This window comes from Salvelinus sp. IW2-2015, linkage group LG14, assembly GCF_002910315.2.
Source record: "Salvelinus sp. IW2-2015 linkage group LG14, ASM291031v2, whole genome shotgun sequence".
Lineage (NCBI taxonomy): Eukaryota > Metazoa > Chordata > Actinopteri > Salmoniformes > Salmonidae > Salvelinus > Salvelinus sp. IW2-2015.
In genome coordinates this window covers 48,508,108-48,523,696 of record NC_036854.1, presented here as the reverse complement: position 1 = coordinate 48,523,696, position 15,589 = coordinate 48,508,108, and the positions used below count along the sequence as shown (strand labels likewise).

Genomic DNA, 15,589 nt, shown 5'->3' with positions numbered 1-15,589 from the left:
CAACAGTGTCACCAGCAAAGCACCATCACACCACCACCTCCATGCTTCTTGGTGGGAACCACACATGCGAAGATTATCCGTCCACCTACTCTGCGTCTCACAAAGACACGGCAGTTGGAACCAAAAATCTAAAATTTGGACTCATCAGACCAAAGGACAGATTACCACAGGTCTAATGTCCATTGCTCGTGTTTCTTGGCCCAAGCAAGTCTTCTTATTATTGGTGTCCTTTAGTAGTGGTTTCTTTGCAGCAATTTGAGGAGGAAGGCCTGATTCACGCAGTGTCCTCTGATCAGTTGATGTTGAGACGTGTCTGTTACTTGAACTCTGAAGCATTTATTTGGGTCACGATATGAGGTGCAGTTAACTCTAATGAGCTTATCCTTTGCAGCAGAGGTAACTCTGGGTCTTCCTTTCCTGTGACAGTCCCCGAGAGCCGGTTTCATCATAGTGATTGATGGTTTTTGCGACTGCACTTGAAGGAACTAACGAAATTCTTGACGTTTGCTTATTTGAGCTCTTCTTGCCATAATATGGACTTGGTCTTTTACCAAATCTTCTGTATACCACCCCTACCATGTCACAACACAACTGATTGGCTCAAACGCATTAAGAAGGAAAGAAATTCCACAAATGAACTTTTAACAAGGTTACACCTGTTAATTGAAATGCATTCCAGGTGACTACCTCATGATGCTGGTTGAGGGAACCATTGCTGGTTTGAGTTATACAATGCATTCTGGGTGTCACGTAAACGTCTGTCAGACCAAAGATTTTATGAGGTGGAATGGTTCACTGATCTTTCAGGTAAACTTCCAGAAGTGAATGAAGGGATGTGAATGATCGTAGACGACACACCCCCTTCAACACACAAACAGACCCAACTCATCTTGTCTTATATCTTTGGTTGATGTGAAAAAACAAACATTGTGGTGCGCATAAACTACCCATCGTCGGATTACTTCCGATTTTTATTGAAAGTGTTCTACTCAATTATTTCAATGAATGGTGAGCTCACCAGTGATGTGATTAATTGTAAATAGTAATTGCTATTAGCTAATCCATATTGTGGTTTCTGTCAGATGAGAGTTGGCTAAATATGACTGCTTGTGTTACATCAATCTTTCCTCAATTAGGGCTAGGACTAATGTAGCTTACATTTTCTGGTTTGGATGACTGTATTATGCTGGCATTACTTCTGTGAATGTCTGTCTGAACATTGCATCCAAAAATAAACTAGTCAAAAGTGTGGCCTGCTCAAACGCTGACTGTTGCGTCAATCGAAACGCTACGTTCTAAATAAGCGTTCTAATCACACCTGTTGAGCGCATGCTGCAGGACCACTGTAGAATGATCACACCTGTTTATTGGTATGTGTCAATGGGTTAACAATGGACTAATGAGAAAATGCCAAAATATAGTTTTTTTGTGGGGGGGGGGGGGTTCTTTTTAAGTGGAGCTATCATATTTCATATTTTCAGTCACTATATGGGAGGGGATGGGGCCAATCTTATTTGAGATATGGTCTTTTCCATTTCAGTAAGAGGGGCTGAGTGCGTTACAGGTAAATAGTCTTTATTGCACTTGCACAACACAGATGATCTCACAACAGCTTGAGCGGTCTTTAAAATCTCAACCACATTCATATAGGCTAGTCTCGTGCACCTAGATTTGCATCACAACTGCAATTATGAATTACATTGCTCACAACTTTTGCCACTGCTCTGTGGTCTAGCCTACAACTGGTCACCTTTGCAATTGTAGTTAGCCCACTTAGGCTATTATTCTCCCCAACGTTCAATAAGATGTATTAGGCCTTTTTATGCAAACTTTAGTTAAGTCACTGAGAACATGTATCTTTGACAATGATAAAATAATTGTGAGGTAAGGACAGCCAGTGTTTCCACTCTTGTCAGTTAGAATAATGTTGCATTGTGCAACAAAGCATGATGCTGTCTGTGGCACAGAACAGCCCTGATTTAATAATTGAAGGCTTAAAGAGACACCTCTTTCTCACTCTGCTTAAAGTGAAACAGTGTTTTAGCAACATATATTCTAAAAATCTGTTCATATACACCCCTAGGAAGAAGGACACTTATTTTTAATTTTTTTTACATTTTCTGACATGGAGACTAACCTTTTAATAAATTCATAGTATACATCATTCTCAAACATTCTAAGGCATTTGTGAAAATTCAATAGCAATATAGAGTGGGAAAATGGCTGTGTGCTTGGACAATTAATAGACACTGCCATAGACAAAATCTAATAAAAACATCTGTCTTGTCCAGCACCGGTGTCTATGCAGACCGGTGCGTCATAGCCAATCAGCGCTACAGTAGGCCTATATGCAAATAAACCATTTATATCACACGGACCTGTCATCATTCATATTGAACTGGGCTGTGTTTTTACAGGCAGTAGCAACAGCACTTCAGGTTATTAGATCGCATTCGCCAAAAGTCACAATACATCTGAATGGATTTCTGTGAATATGTAATTACTACAGGTGTTCCCTTACATTTGTGAACTTCAGTCCTATTGATCAAACCATGAAAAAGTAGTCTCTGTTGCCTATGCACATCAACAAGATCAACAACTAATGCTAGCCGGAGCAAGATGAGCTAAAATATAACGAAAGAACTCTAGCTAGATAAACCCTCTCAAACTTTTCAGCTAGTTGGCCATCAAAATTGTATTGTTAAACGATGGGGAATGGTAGCCTGTTCGTCCTTCTGCAGCTTGCCTGCCAATGTATGCTTGTCCCAACCTACGTAGCTGAATGGGAACTTGTCTCCCTGCCGAAATAATATTTGTCCAGCCTTTGCTGCTATGCTTGCAGATTTGCGTAATATGCTACGACCCTAATCAAAAAGTATTGAACTCCAAATGGCAAATGTAGCTATAGGTTGTTGTAACATTTAAACTTAACTTGTTTATCCATTTTTGCATTGCATGGATCACCGGTGCAGTTAAATGCAGCTTTGCTGTATGGCCTTTCTACAGCTTTGCTGTAGTCAGCCTACTGCTCAAATGTTGCTGTAATAGGCCTATATGTTTCTCCTTTGCATGGTGTTTTGTTTTTTGGTTAATCATTGATCTTTAAAAACCAAGGCCAGACTGCAACACCAATATTATATATATATTACACACACAGTAAAACAAGTCCTAAATCGACATAACCTGAAAGGCTGCTCAGCAAGGAAGAAGCCACTGCTCCAAAACCGCAATTTAAAAAGCCAGACTACGGTTTGCAACTACAGATGGGGACAAATCTCATACTTTTTGGAGAAAATATCCTCTGGTCTGATATAACAAAAATATAACTGTTTGGCCCTAATGACCATCGTTATGTTTGGAGGAAAAAGGGGGATGGCTAGCAAGCCAAAGAACACCATCCCAACCATGAAGCACGGGGGTGGCAGCATCATGTTGTGGGAGTGCTTTGCTGCAGGAGGGACTGGTGCACTTCACAAAATTAGATGACATGAGGATGGAAAATGATGTGGATATATTGAGGCAACATCTCAAGACATCAGTCAGGAAGATAAAGCTTGGTCGCAAATGGGTTGTCCAAATGGACAATGACCCAAAACTGTGGCAAAATGGCTTAAGGACAACAAAGTCAAGGTTTTGGAGTGGCCATCACAAAGCCCTGATCTCAATCCTATAGAACTTTGTGGGCAGAACTGAAAAAGCGTGTGCGAGCTAGGAGGCCTACAAACCTGACTCAGTTACACCAGCTCTGTCAGGAGGAATGGGCCAAAATTCACCCAACTTATTGTGTGAAGCTTGTGGAAGGCTACCTGATACGTTTGACCCAAGTTAAACAATTTAAAGGCAATGCTACCAAATACTAATTGAGTGTATGTAAAATTATAATTAAAACTGCCTGTGGTTATTTGCTATTGGATTGGCAGAATGACACAACTACTAACACATTAGCCTACAGCTGGCCCTGAACATACGTTTTTTTGATTGCACCTTATTGTCCAATGTCACACGTTACCGATGGCAAGGTGAAGCCTGTGGCCAAAGCACTGCAGGCGGATCCAGTTGTTCAAGCGCAATGCTTTTATCATGTTGCACCCGCTGTCTGTTGTCATGCACACCTGTCGGTCTTTGCTGATCTTCCACGATGCCAGAGAGGCATTGAGACCCTGGGCTATTACTTCACCCGTATGATCATCGGGGAAGTAAGATGTCTGGAGGCAAACATTTTGCAATTTCCAGTTTTCATTTATGTAGTGGACTGTCCAACTTAGGTATGGCTCGGACATTCTGCTCGACCATAGATCGGCTGTGGTGGAAAAACAAACAACAGCCAGCTTCTCTGCGACTCTTTCGCGGGTAGCAGTGTATAATCGCAGCAGGGCTTCTTCCTTGAAATTCTTGCGGCTTAGCAGCTGATATTTAGCAACTACCTAGCAGCTTTTTAAAGCTTGGCTTTTCTACTGTAAAGATTGGGAAAATATCTTTTGCTATGTAATAGGTCACTGCATCTGTTATCTCCTTCCATCTCAAACTTTTCTTGTCATAAGGGATTATGTTTGAAAAGGATGCGGCTATGGTAGTTTGTCTTTTTAGCAGATGTTTTGGGAATCGAGCGACTTGAATCGGCATTGCATAGTCTCACGCATTCCTCCCATTCCACCGCGTGTTGCAGGTGATGGAAGAGGTTGGTTGTGCTGCTGCTTTTTGTAGCAATTGTCTTTCAACACATTTTGCACGACATTCGTTTGCTGAACATCAGACCTCTTAAAGCCGAACCACTTCCATATTACTGAAAAACATTGCTGCCCTTTTTGGGGATGATTTCATCCTCACGAGAGGCTGAGCTGGCTCCCTCACTTTCCATTTTGGTGGAACTCTTACCTTCTCCGGCGTGGTTACAATTTGGGAAAGGCTGTCTAGGGTTGTGTTTGGTGGATAGCCTCTACATGATTCAACATTGGGCTGACAGAGAAGAGAGAGTGAGATGCTGCATTTGTAAAACGTTACAACATAACAGAACCTCAACTCTATCTTTTTCCATATTGCGCTAAAACATAAACTCAAATATATCGAATAACCTTGATATATCGCCCAGCCCTAATCTCTTTATTACAGAAAGACCTTTCCCCATCTTTACAACTATTGAAATCTATATGTTTTGACCATGACAGCCACACCATTCATTACCAGACTCAGCTGAGGTCTAGAACTTAGGGAATGATTTGTACAAAATACAATGCTCTTAGTTTGAGATGTTCAGGACCAGTTTATTACTGGCCGCCCATTCCAAAACAGACTGCAACTCTATAACCCTGTCACACGTACCATCACACGGGTGTGATCGTCCTACAGTAGTCCCTGAAGCGTATGATCACACCCGTGGGATTAGAACGCTTATTGAGAACGAACAGTTTCGATTGACGCAACAATCAGCATTTGAGCTGGCCACACCTCTTTTTCCCCCTCTTTTTTTTCAGAAACTATTTACACAAACACAGTCCTTACAAAGTTATGTCCAGAATGTGAGCAGTTATTATTTTTGGATGCAATGTTCAGGTATTCACAGAAGTATCTATAGCATAACACAATCATCCAAACCGGAAAAATGTAGGCTACTTTTGTCCTAGCGCTAACTGAGGAAAGATTGACGCAACACAAGCTGTCATATTTTATAATTCTCGGCTGACAAACTACAATATGAATTAGCTAATAGCAATTACTATTTATAATTAATCACATCACGGGTGAGCTCACCATTGATCTAAATAATTGAGTAAAACACTTCCTAGAAATCGAAAGTAATCTGACGATTAGTTTCAGCGCGCTGCCATGCTTTTCTTCCTCACAGAAACCAAAGATAATAAGAGAAGACAAGATGAGTTTAGTCTGTTTATAGTATGCATGTTGCATTGGTCCGCAAAAGTAAAAATGACTACTTTTATGTGAATGAATGAGGAACACACCTCAATCCAAACTTTATTCGAAAATAAAAAAACTTGTTAGAAAATTATTTTGTTGAAAAGTTGAAAACTGCCTATAAATTAAAACAGGCTACGTGCCTTGGTTTGAGGGCAGCGCTGATTAAATGTACTGTTGCATAACAATCACATTCTGGGATGGAGAAAACGTTCTAACATCACGTGCATAAAAATATTCCCACTGGGGTGACCGTTAGAGATATTTGGAACTCACGCATGACAGGGTTAAGGGTTTCAGTGACTTCATTAGCTGTGGTTTCTGATGCTTATATGGTTGACTCATCAGCATACATGGACATGCATGCTTTGTTTAATGCCACTGGCAGGTCATTGGTAAAAATAGAAAAGAGTGGAGTGCCTGCGGTACACCACACTTTACATGTTTGACATGAGAGAAACGTCCGTTTAAAGAAAACCCATTGAGTTCCATTTCTTTGATTCAGAGCTGAGGTTGAAAAGCCATAACACACCTTTTTTTCAACAACAGGTTATGGTCAATAATATCAAAGGTTGCACTGAAATCTCACAGTACTGCTCCCACAATAGTCTTATTATCAATTTCTTTCAACCAATCATCAGTCATTTGTGTCAGTTGACTCGCTTGTGTGTCCTATTCGGCCCTTGTGCTTGACACATACGCTAGCATATTAGTCACGTTATGACTGACTTGTGATCATTGCCTTTGCTAGTTTGATTTTGACATTCCCAGCCTTAGTTAGTCGTCCATATTTGTTCAAAAATATTTAGTCATTGAAACAAACAGTGCATCCCAAATGTGTAGAGACAGCAAACAATGTATCAGACCAGCTGTGATTTACAACCTTATAGCAATGTTTTTTGGACTACCAAGAATTGTATTGGTGAATTCTATTAATCATGCATTAAACTGCATCCATCTATTCTGCCAACAATGCCTTACTGTATGTCATGGAATTTTGAGTCAAATAGCACCCATTTTTAACAACCTATCTTTTTGGTCTTGTAGCATAAACTAGGAATTTTATAGATTTTACTTATGATTGTTTATTTGTTTCATCTGCAAAGCAGTTAAAACGCTGTCGGTTCCACTTTAAAGTGTGTTACGCCTGGTTAGGGATCATGTAATAGACCTAAAGGGGCTGTTTTAACTTCATGGTCCAAAAACTTAAGACAAGTATGTCCCCAGACAGTGCTTCAAATTGGCTGCAGCAATATCACTGCATTCACAGGCAAACGTGGAAGATAAACCAGAGGATGCATGAGAGGCTGCTTTTCGATTCTCACCACCGCTCATGCGTTAACAATGGTGGAAACTCACTCCAGCCAAAGCTTAAACCAATTCAATGCTTTCCAATCCATGATGGGGAGTGTTGAAGTGCACAATTCAGAAGGGGATGTAGGCGTGCCGTGTGAGAGCCATAGGGAAAGACTGTGTGAGGTGGGCAGAGAAGGAGCGAGTGGGAGAGGGAATAACATGAATGAATAGCAGATGTGCTGAAGTAAGAGAAAATATGAGGTAGACCTGAGAGAAAGGGGGCGGGGGGGAGCGGGAAACTCCGAGAGAGTCTCGGAGAGAAAGACTGAGAGGGAAGGTAAGACTGAGATGGGGAGAGATGAGAGATTCTGTGAGGGAGAGCTGTAGACTTTATTGCAGACACACTGCAGAATATGAACCTTATCAAAGCAAGGGCGGACTGGCATAAGTAGGTCTTGCATTAAAAATAACTTTAACCCCCTGTGGCTTCCAGCGCTAACACTGTGCTAGTGTGGATTCGGTGACGAGTCATGTGCAGCTGTGCGATGGCTCTTAGTCAGCAAGCAGACTGTCAAGAATTAAAACCTTGAAAAGCCTCGGCTAAATAAGTGATCGTGGAAAGCAACCCTTGTGCCACATGGAGTGTTGTACCCTGTGAAATCTCTAGACATGTTTGAGGGATTTGAGTGCATCCATATTCAGTCATGTTCACAGCGAGAAGGTAGAACCCATGTTTTTCTCTTCAAACAGTACAGAATGCTGTATACCTTGTTTGGCTTTTTGAGAACACCTTTAGTCTATTGTTATTGGTTCATATTTAGTATATCATTTCAAAGCAAAATGTTTTTCTCGTTTTCTTTCTCATTCCTCATTAGGAGAGATGTATCTGGAGAACACGATTCACTGCTTTGTGCTGTACTGTACTGTGGAGCCTCCCCCAATAGTGATGTTGGTCATTTTGGTTTCCAAATGGCGAAAAAACAACAACAATGTTAATATTAAACCCTGCCATTTAGGTACCTACAGCACATTTGGAAAGTATTGACCCCTTCTTTTTTTTCACATCTTGGTACGTTCCAGCCTTATTCTAAAATTGATTAAATAAAACATTTTCCTCATTAATCTACACAATATCCTATAATGACAAAGCAAAAAAATATATTTTTTTATTTATTTTTATTTTTAATGTATGTAAATATAAAAACACCTTGTTTACATAAGTATTCAGACCCTTTCCTATGAGACTAAGTTTAGCTCATGTGCATCCTATCCCATTGATCATCCTTGATGTTTCTACAACTTGATGAGAGTCCACCTGTGGTAAATTCAATTGATTGGACATGATTTGGATAGGCACACACCTGTCTTTTATAAGGTCCCACAGTTGACAGTGCATGTCAGTAAAAGGCACATGTCAGCCCGCTTGGAGTTTGTCAAAAGGTACTAAAAGAACTCTGACCATGACAAAAACAAGATTCTCTGGTCTGATGAAACCAAGATTGAGCTCTTTGGCCTGAATGCCAAGCGTCACGTCTGGAGGAAACCTGGCACCATCCCTACGGTGAAGCATGACTGCGGCAGACTCATGCTGTGGGAAGGTTTTTCAGTGGCAGGGACTGGGATACTAGTCTGGATAGAGGGAAAAATGAACGTAGGAATGTACAGAGATCCTTGATGAAAACCTGAACGCTTGAGACTGGAGCGAAGGTTCACCTTCCAATAGGACAATGACCCTAAGCACACATCCAAGACAACGCAGGAGTGGCTTCGGAACAAGTCTCTGAATGTCCTTGAGTGGCCCAGCCAGAGCCTGGACTTGAACCCGATCGAACATCTCTGGAGGGACCTGAAAATAGCTGTGCAGCAACGCTCCCCATCCAACCTGACAGAGCTTGAGAGGATCTGCAGAGAAGAATGTCAGAAACTCCCCAAATACCGGCGTGTCAAGCTTTCCCTCTACCCTGACTAGTCTCCCAGTCCCTGCCACTGAAAAACATCCCCACAGCATGATGCTGCCACAATGCTTCACCATAGTGACGGCCAGAGAATCTTGTTTCTCATGGTTTGAGAGTCCTTAGGTCCCTTTTGGCAAACTATAAGCAGGCTCTCATGTGCCTTTTTACTGAGTGGCTTCTGTCTGGCTACTCTACCATAAAGGCCTGATTGGTGGAGTGCTGCAGAGATGGTTGTCCTTCTTGAACGTTCTCCACAGAGGAACTCTAGAGCTCTGTCAGAGTCACCATTAGGTTCTTGGTCATCTCCCTGACCAAGGCCCTTCTCCCCTGATTGCTCAGTTTAGCTGGGCGCCCACCTGTAGGAAGAGTCTTTGTGGTCCCAAAATTCTTCCATTTTAAAATGATTTTAGGCACTGTTCTTGGGGAACTTCAATGCTGCAGACATGTTTTTGTACACTTCCCCAGATATGTGCCTCGAGACAATCCTTTATCTTAGCTCTGTGGACAATTCCGTTAACCTCATGGCTTGGTTTTTGCTCTGACATACACTTTCAACTGTGGGACATTTTATATAGACAGTGTACATGATTTGGAAAGGCACAATCAATTGAATTTACCACAGGTCGACTCCCAAGTTGTAGAAACATCTCAAGGATGATCAATGGAAACAGGATGCACTGGAGTTCAGGGGTCTGAATACTCATGTAAATGAGGTATTTCAGTTTTTTATTTTTAATAAATTTGCAAACATTTCTAAACACCCGTTTTCGCTTTGTAATTATGGGATATTGTGTGTAGATTGAGGAACTTTTTAATTTATTTAATACATTTTAGAATATGGATGTAGTGTAACAAAATGTGGAAAGTCGAGGTCTGAATACTTTCGGGATTATTAAGATTACAAATTACTCTGTCTCTGAATTGTTTCATCAAACTTTTTCCTGATATCAGGGCATACAAATACAAAAAGGCACTCGCACATCTGAGCAATCTTATTTGCAGGTGCATGGCATCAATTGAACAAGATGAAGGAAAAGGAAACCGCACACTGCTCTTGATAGTATCACCGATATTTAATAAGCTTACGTATCGGCCTCACGGCCTTCGTCAGAGCTCTGGTCTTGCCCATTCACCCTCTTAATGGCACACATACAGTGGGGAGAACAAGTATTTGATACACTGCCGATTTTGCAGGTTTTTCTACTTACAAAGCATGTAGAGGTCTGTAATTTTTATCATAGGTACACTTCAACTGTGAGAGACGGAATCTAAAACAAAAATCCAGAAAATCACATTGTATGATTTTTAAGTAATTTATTTGCATTTTATTGCATGACATAAGTATTTGATCACCTACCAACCAGTAAGAATTCCGGCTCTCACAGACCTGTTAGTTTTTCTTTAAGAAGCCCTCCTGTTCCCCACTCATTACCTGTATACATACAATCTATCTCAATTCTCAAGGCTTAAAAATCCTCCTTTTAAACTATCTAGTCCCCTTAATCTACACTGATTTTAAGTGGATTTATCAAGTGACATCAATAAGGGATCATAGCTTTCACCTGGTGAGTCTGTCATGGATAGAGCAGGTGTCCTTAATGTTTTGTTCACTCAGTGTATAAACGGTCAGCTAAGCCTGGGGGGTGCGTTCCAGTGCGCTTTCCTGCCAAAAGCCGACACTGGCTGAATTTCACGCAGTCATTTGGATATGTTAAAGCTTTAAGGCCACATTCATGGCCATGATAGCTTTTTTTATATAAGAATAGGGGCATTTTATTCAGTCAAAACTGGTATTCAGACATGTCTGTGGTCTGGGCCTAAAACTAAAGTATCCCTTTGGTGCAGGAAATTGCGTTTGCTTTAGGTTCTCAGCTAATCTGATGATTCACTTTTGATTGTGTGATCCAAGATTACTCACTTGGTAAAGGCAGGAAGAAGCATTTTCTTCTCTCTAGAACACACGTCATTCTTCCTTCCATAATCTGTCTTGAGCTCCCCGCTCTCCTGTCACAACTGAATGGCAGATGGGGTGATTGCTTCTCCGGCTGTCGTCAAAGGCCCCATCCTCGTATTCTTTTGATGACTCAATTATTCCCACACCATGGACGAAGTGCACACTGTGTAGACTAATTGACCAGCAGTCTTAAGCAGACCTCGCAGTGTGCCTCAAGCTGGTCTGTATGGCATATCAACAAGGCTTGGTAGGGTACTTTCTAAATGTAATCCGTTACGAATTACCTGTCAAATTGTAATCGGTAACATTTAACTTTTGGATTACGCAAACTAAGTAACGTAATCTGAGCGTTTCAGTCACTGCGCATCGCCATTGACTTGATAGGCTATTGATTTCATTGGGCCTAGCGATTTTGCAAAAATATGCCTATGATGATGTACAAAGAATTACGTTAAAGTACCATTTTATTGGGAATCATGTCATTGATGTACTCCAGAGAAAAAGGTTTTGGTTTTGTCCTGTTGTGTTCTGTTGGTGGTTTGCCATTAGAAGGCTTTGGGCTACTTTTTCCAAAGTATGTCATGGTGACCTGAAAATGGAATAGCTTGATCAGTCATGTTTAAAAATTCAGCTGCTGTATTTTTACAGCAGATCCAATTGTACTAAACTCGGCAACTAATCATTAGATAATGCAAATGCAACTTAGACTCAACAAATTGACATGTTATCTGTTTGCTTCAAATCCTCCTCTGGCTCCCAATTGGCGTAGTGGTCTAAGACATTGCATCTCTGTGGAAGAGGCGTCACGGCAGTACCTGGTTCGAATCCAGGCTGCATCACATCCGGCCGTGATTGGGAGTCCCATAGGGTGGAGCACAATTTGTCCTAGTCCGGGTTTGCCGTAGGCCGCCATTGTAAATAAGAATTTGTTCTTAACTGACTTGCCTAGTTAAATAAAGGTGTAAAAAAAAAAAAAAATAGGGAATTACTGTCAGTCTAGGAGAACAACCGCTCTGCTACTTTTTCTTCAGTGGGTAACCCAATGTTTTCTTCTTTTGTCAGAACCGTACTGTTAATTTTAATTTTTTCAAACAGTTTTTGAAGAACCTCCCTCCCTACCCACTTACTCATACTCTTTCGCACTCACTTGTTCGCTTTATACTCATCCTCCACCTTGTGTTTTGGGGGAAAAAGATGGGTCCTGGCTGTCAATAAGGAGCTGCTTGTCAGTTCATCTCTCTGCACAGGAGCCTCCCTGGGTGCCAGGATGCCTCTTTGATCTTCGCATAGCACTGCACTTCCTGCCCACTTCACACAGGGCTCGGGCTGCCAGATAAAACAGCCACTCATTTCCAGCCTCTCGCTTTCCAGCAAATGGAGAACCCCATTATCCGCAACCCCTTAACTAGAAGGCTGATTCACACGGCACAGCCCTTCGGCTAACAGTGGTTTCTCTAATCCAATTGAAGGGTGGGGGGTTATTTCCCTCCGTCGGTATAAATGAGTCTTGTAAATGGGGTTCTTGGATTTTTATGTAGCAGACCGAATGCTTTGTGGTGCGTTGAATCGGATTGGGCTGGGGTTTCCACATTTTCATTGTGTTACGATGCATCGTTAAAGTGTGGCGTTTAAATTAGGATTTTCCCCACTTTTGACAAGTGCCACGTTAATTGATTGCTTCATTTGTTATTGATTTGTATACTGAATGCCGTATATGTTTTCCGCCAGAGTTTTATGGGTATGTTGATTAGTGTATAATTTGTGTTTTCATTCAGGACGTACGCCTTGCGCCGGGTGCAGGATGCCTTCAGGGCAAACCGGAGTGTAGAAGACCCTAAGGTGGTGGAGCAGCTCTTAAACCAGGGCAGGGACAACCTAGACATGATCCGGAGACAGGTAGGCCTAGCACACACACACACACACACACACACACACACACACACACACACACACACACACACACACACACACACACACACACACACACTGGTTCATGTAAGAACAAAGTTATTCCAACAAGGACTTAAGTATTTTGCGCTCCAAAGAAATGTTTTCCATTAATCGTCCACCTTAACCAAAATATCACCTGGCCAGGATACCTCGGAGTCTGTACTATAGTTTCTAAGAACAGTGGGTGGTTATTTTTCCGCCATCCTCTAAGTTGCTCATTCCCCCAGATACATGTTAGTTGAGCACCTGATTAGTGTCCACCTGTCGACTCTTGCACGGCGCCAGAGTGCTAATCACCACTGATGCCCTGCTGTTGGCCGCTTTGTTCCCATAATGCACCTCCAACCGCCCATCCCATCTCAGGGGACCATGGGGAAGGCTCCAGCCCTCGCTCTCTCTTGGTCTCTGTCTTTCTTGGTCTCTTTATTTAGCTATGCCTGTCTCTCGCTCTCAATCTCAAGTTTCTCTCTGTTTCTGAGTGTATGATTTCCACGTCATTCTCTTGGGCAACGTCCTCTAACACCTAACATTGGTTTCCCAAGGCTCTATGTGTTGTGCTGATAACATGTATGACTTGGTCAATGACCTATATAGAAGGCAATTGGCAAAACACTAATGTATGCATTGAGATTAGAGGTCGACCGATTATGATTTTTCAACACCGATACCGATTATTGGAGGACAAAAAAAGCCGATGCCAATTAATCGGCCGATTTAAAAATATATATATATAATAACAAAAAAATTTTTTTTTATTTTTTATAATAATAATAATAAAAAAATAAAAAAATATATATCATACACACACACACATTTTTGTAATAATGACAATTGCAACAATACTGAATGAACAATGAACACTTTTATTTTAACTTAATATAATACATAAATAAAATCAATTTAGTCTCGAATAACATGAGAACATATGTTAAAACGAACCACCAGCTTTCATGGGTCTTCAATATTCCCAGTTAAGAAGTTTTAGGTTGTAGTGCAGAAAGCAGAGCTTGTGCTGCATGGTCCCCTGTCAGTCTGCTCCTCCGCGAAACACAGACCTTATTTGAAGTAGATCAAGACATTCTCTATGGAAGACATGAACGGTAAAATAACGAAGGAACCTCTTTCAAGTTCAGCCGCAAGTTATTACAGGAATTATAACTCGTCGACTATTTCTCTCTAAACCATATACCTTTGACTAATCCGGAAACTATCACCTCGAAAACAAAACGTTTATTCCGTTCCCTATTTTATCTAACGGGTGGCTTCCATGAGTCTAAATATTCCTGTTACATTGCACAACCTTCAATGTTATGTCATAATTACGTAAAATTCTGGCAGATTAGTTCGCAAAGAGCCAGGCGGCCCAAACTGTTGCATATACCCTGACTCTGCGTGCAATGAACGCAAGAGAAATGACACAATTTCACCTGGTTAATATTGCCTGCTAACCTGGATTTCTTTTAGCTAAATATGCAGGTTTAAAAATATATACTTGTGTATTGATTTTAAGAAAGGCATTGATGTTTATGGTTAAGTACACATTGGAGCAATGACAGTCATTGATTGATTGTTTTTTATAAGATAAGTTTAATGCTAGCTAGCAACTTACCTTAGCTTACTGCATTCGCGTAACAGGCAGGCTCCTCGTGGAGTGCAATGTAATCCGGTGTTAGAGCATTGAACTAGTTAACTGTAAGGTTGCAAGATTGGATCCCCCGAGCTGACAAGGTTAAAAATCTGTCCCTGAACGAGGCAGAACGTTCCTAGGTCGTCATTGAAAATAAGAATGTGTTCTTAACTGACTTGACTAGTTGAATAAAGATTAAATAAAGGTGTAAAAAAAAAGACCTTTTTTTTTTTATTTTTTTTTATCGTCAAATCGGCGCCCAAAAATACCAATTTCCGATTGTTATGAAAACTTGAAATCGTCCCTAATTAATCGGCCATTCCGATTTAATCGGTCGACCTCTAATTGAGATGCATGCAGCTCGTCTAATGATAGACACACATATTCTGATGTACATATTGTTTATATGGGCTCATCCTACAGGCCTATTCAATGAGAGTATAGAATAAAAACAAATACAATTATGCAACATTGCTCTCCAGCTCTACGTCTCACGAGCGTTCTTCGACGTCTAGAGGTAATGTCAAGAGAGACTAAGATAGTTAGTGTGTTTTAAGTGAAGCTGTGTGGGTGGCACTGCTCTGCAACTGAGCCGGTGCTAAGCAGCAGAATAGAGCAGCTGCGCGTGTGTGTTTGCATATCCCAGCAGATGCGAAACAGCCGTATGTAGAGGATAAGACCCACGTCTCCCACACACACACACCACATGCATATTGATGCTCAAATATACACCCGTATTATATACACACCAAGCATGTCTTGACAACTTCAACCTTGTGTGCCCAAGCAAGTATAGCACTTTTGGCACAGAGAATATTCTTGGCTCTCTGCCTCTCTCTCCAGCGCGCATCAGTGTGAGTGCCAACACAGGCGGGCATGAGTGGAACAAGGAGGCGG

At 41.3% G+C, this 15,589-nt stretch overlaps 1 protein-coding gene across 2 annotated transcripts in view; it reads left to right on the top strand.

The window, feature by feature from the left end:
* The window catches only part of LOC111973142 (LYR motif-containing protein 4B), a 65,507-nt gene that overhangs the window by 5,665 nt on the left and 44,253 nt on the right, over positions 1–15,589 (top strand). For both annotated transcript variants that reach the window (XM_024000393.2, XM_070446713.1), the window contains exon 2: positions 12,891–13,011. In XM_024000393.2, the coding sequence (XP_023856161.1) occupies positions 12,891–13,011 (121 nt within the window). The remainder of the gene's footprint in view (positions 1–12,890; positions 13,012–15,589) is intronic.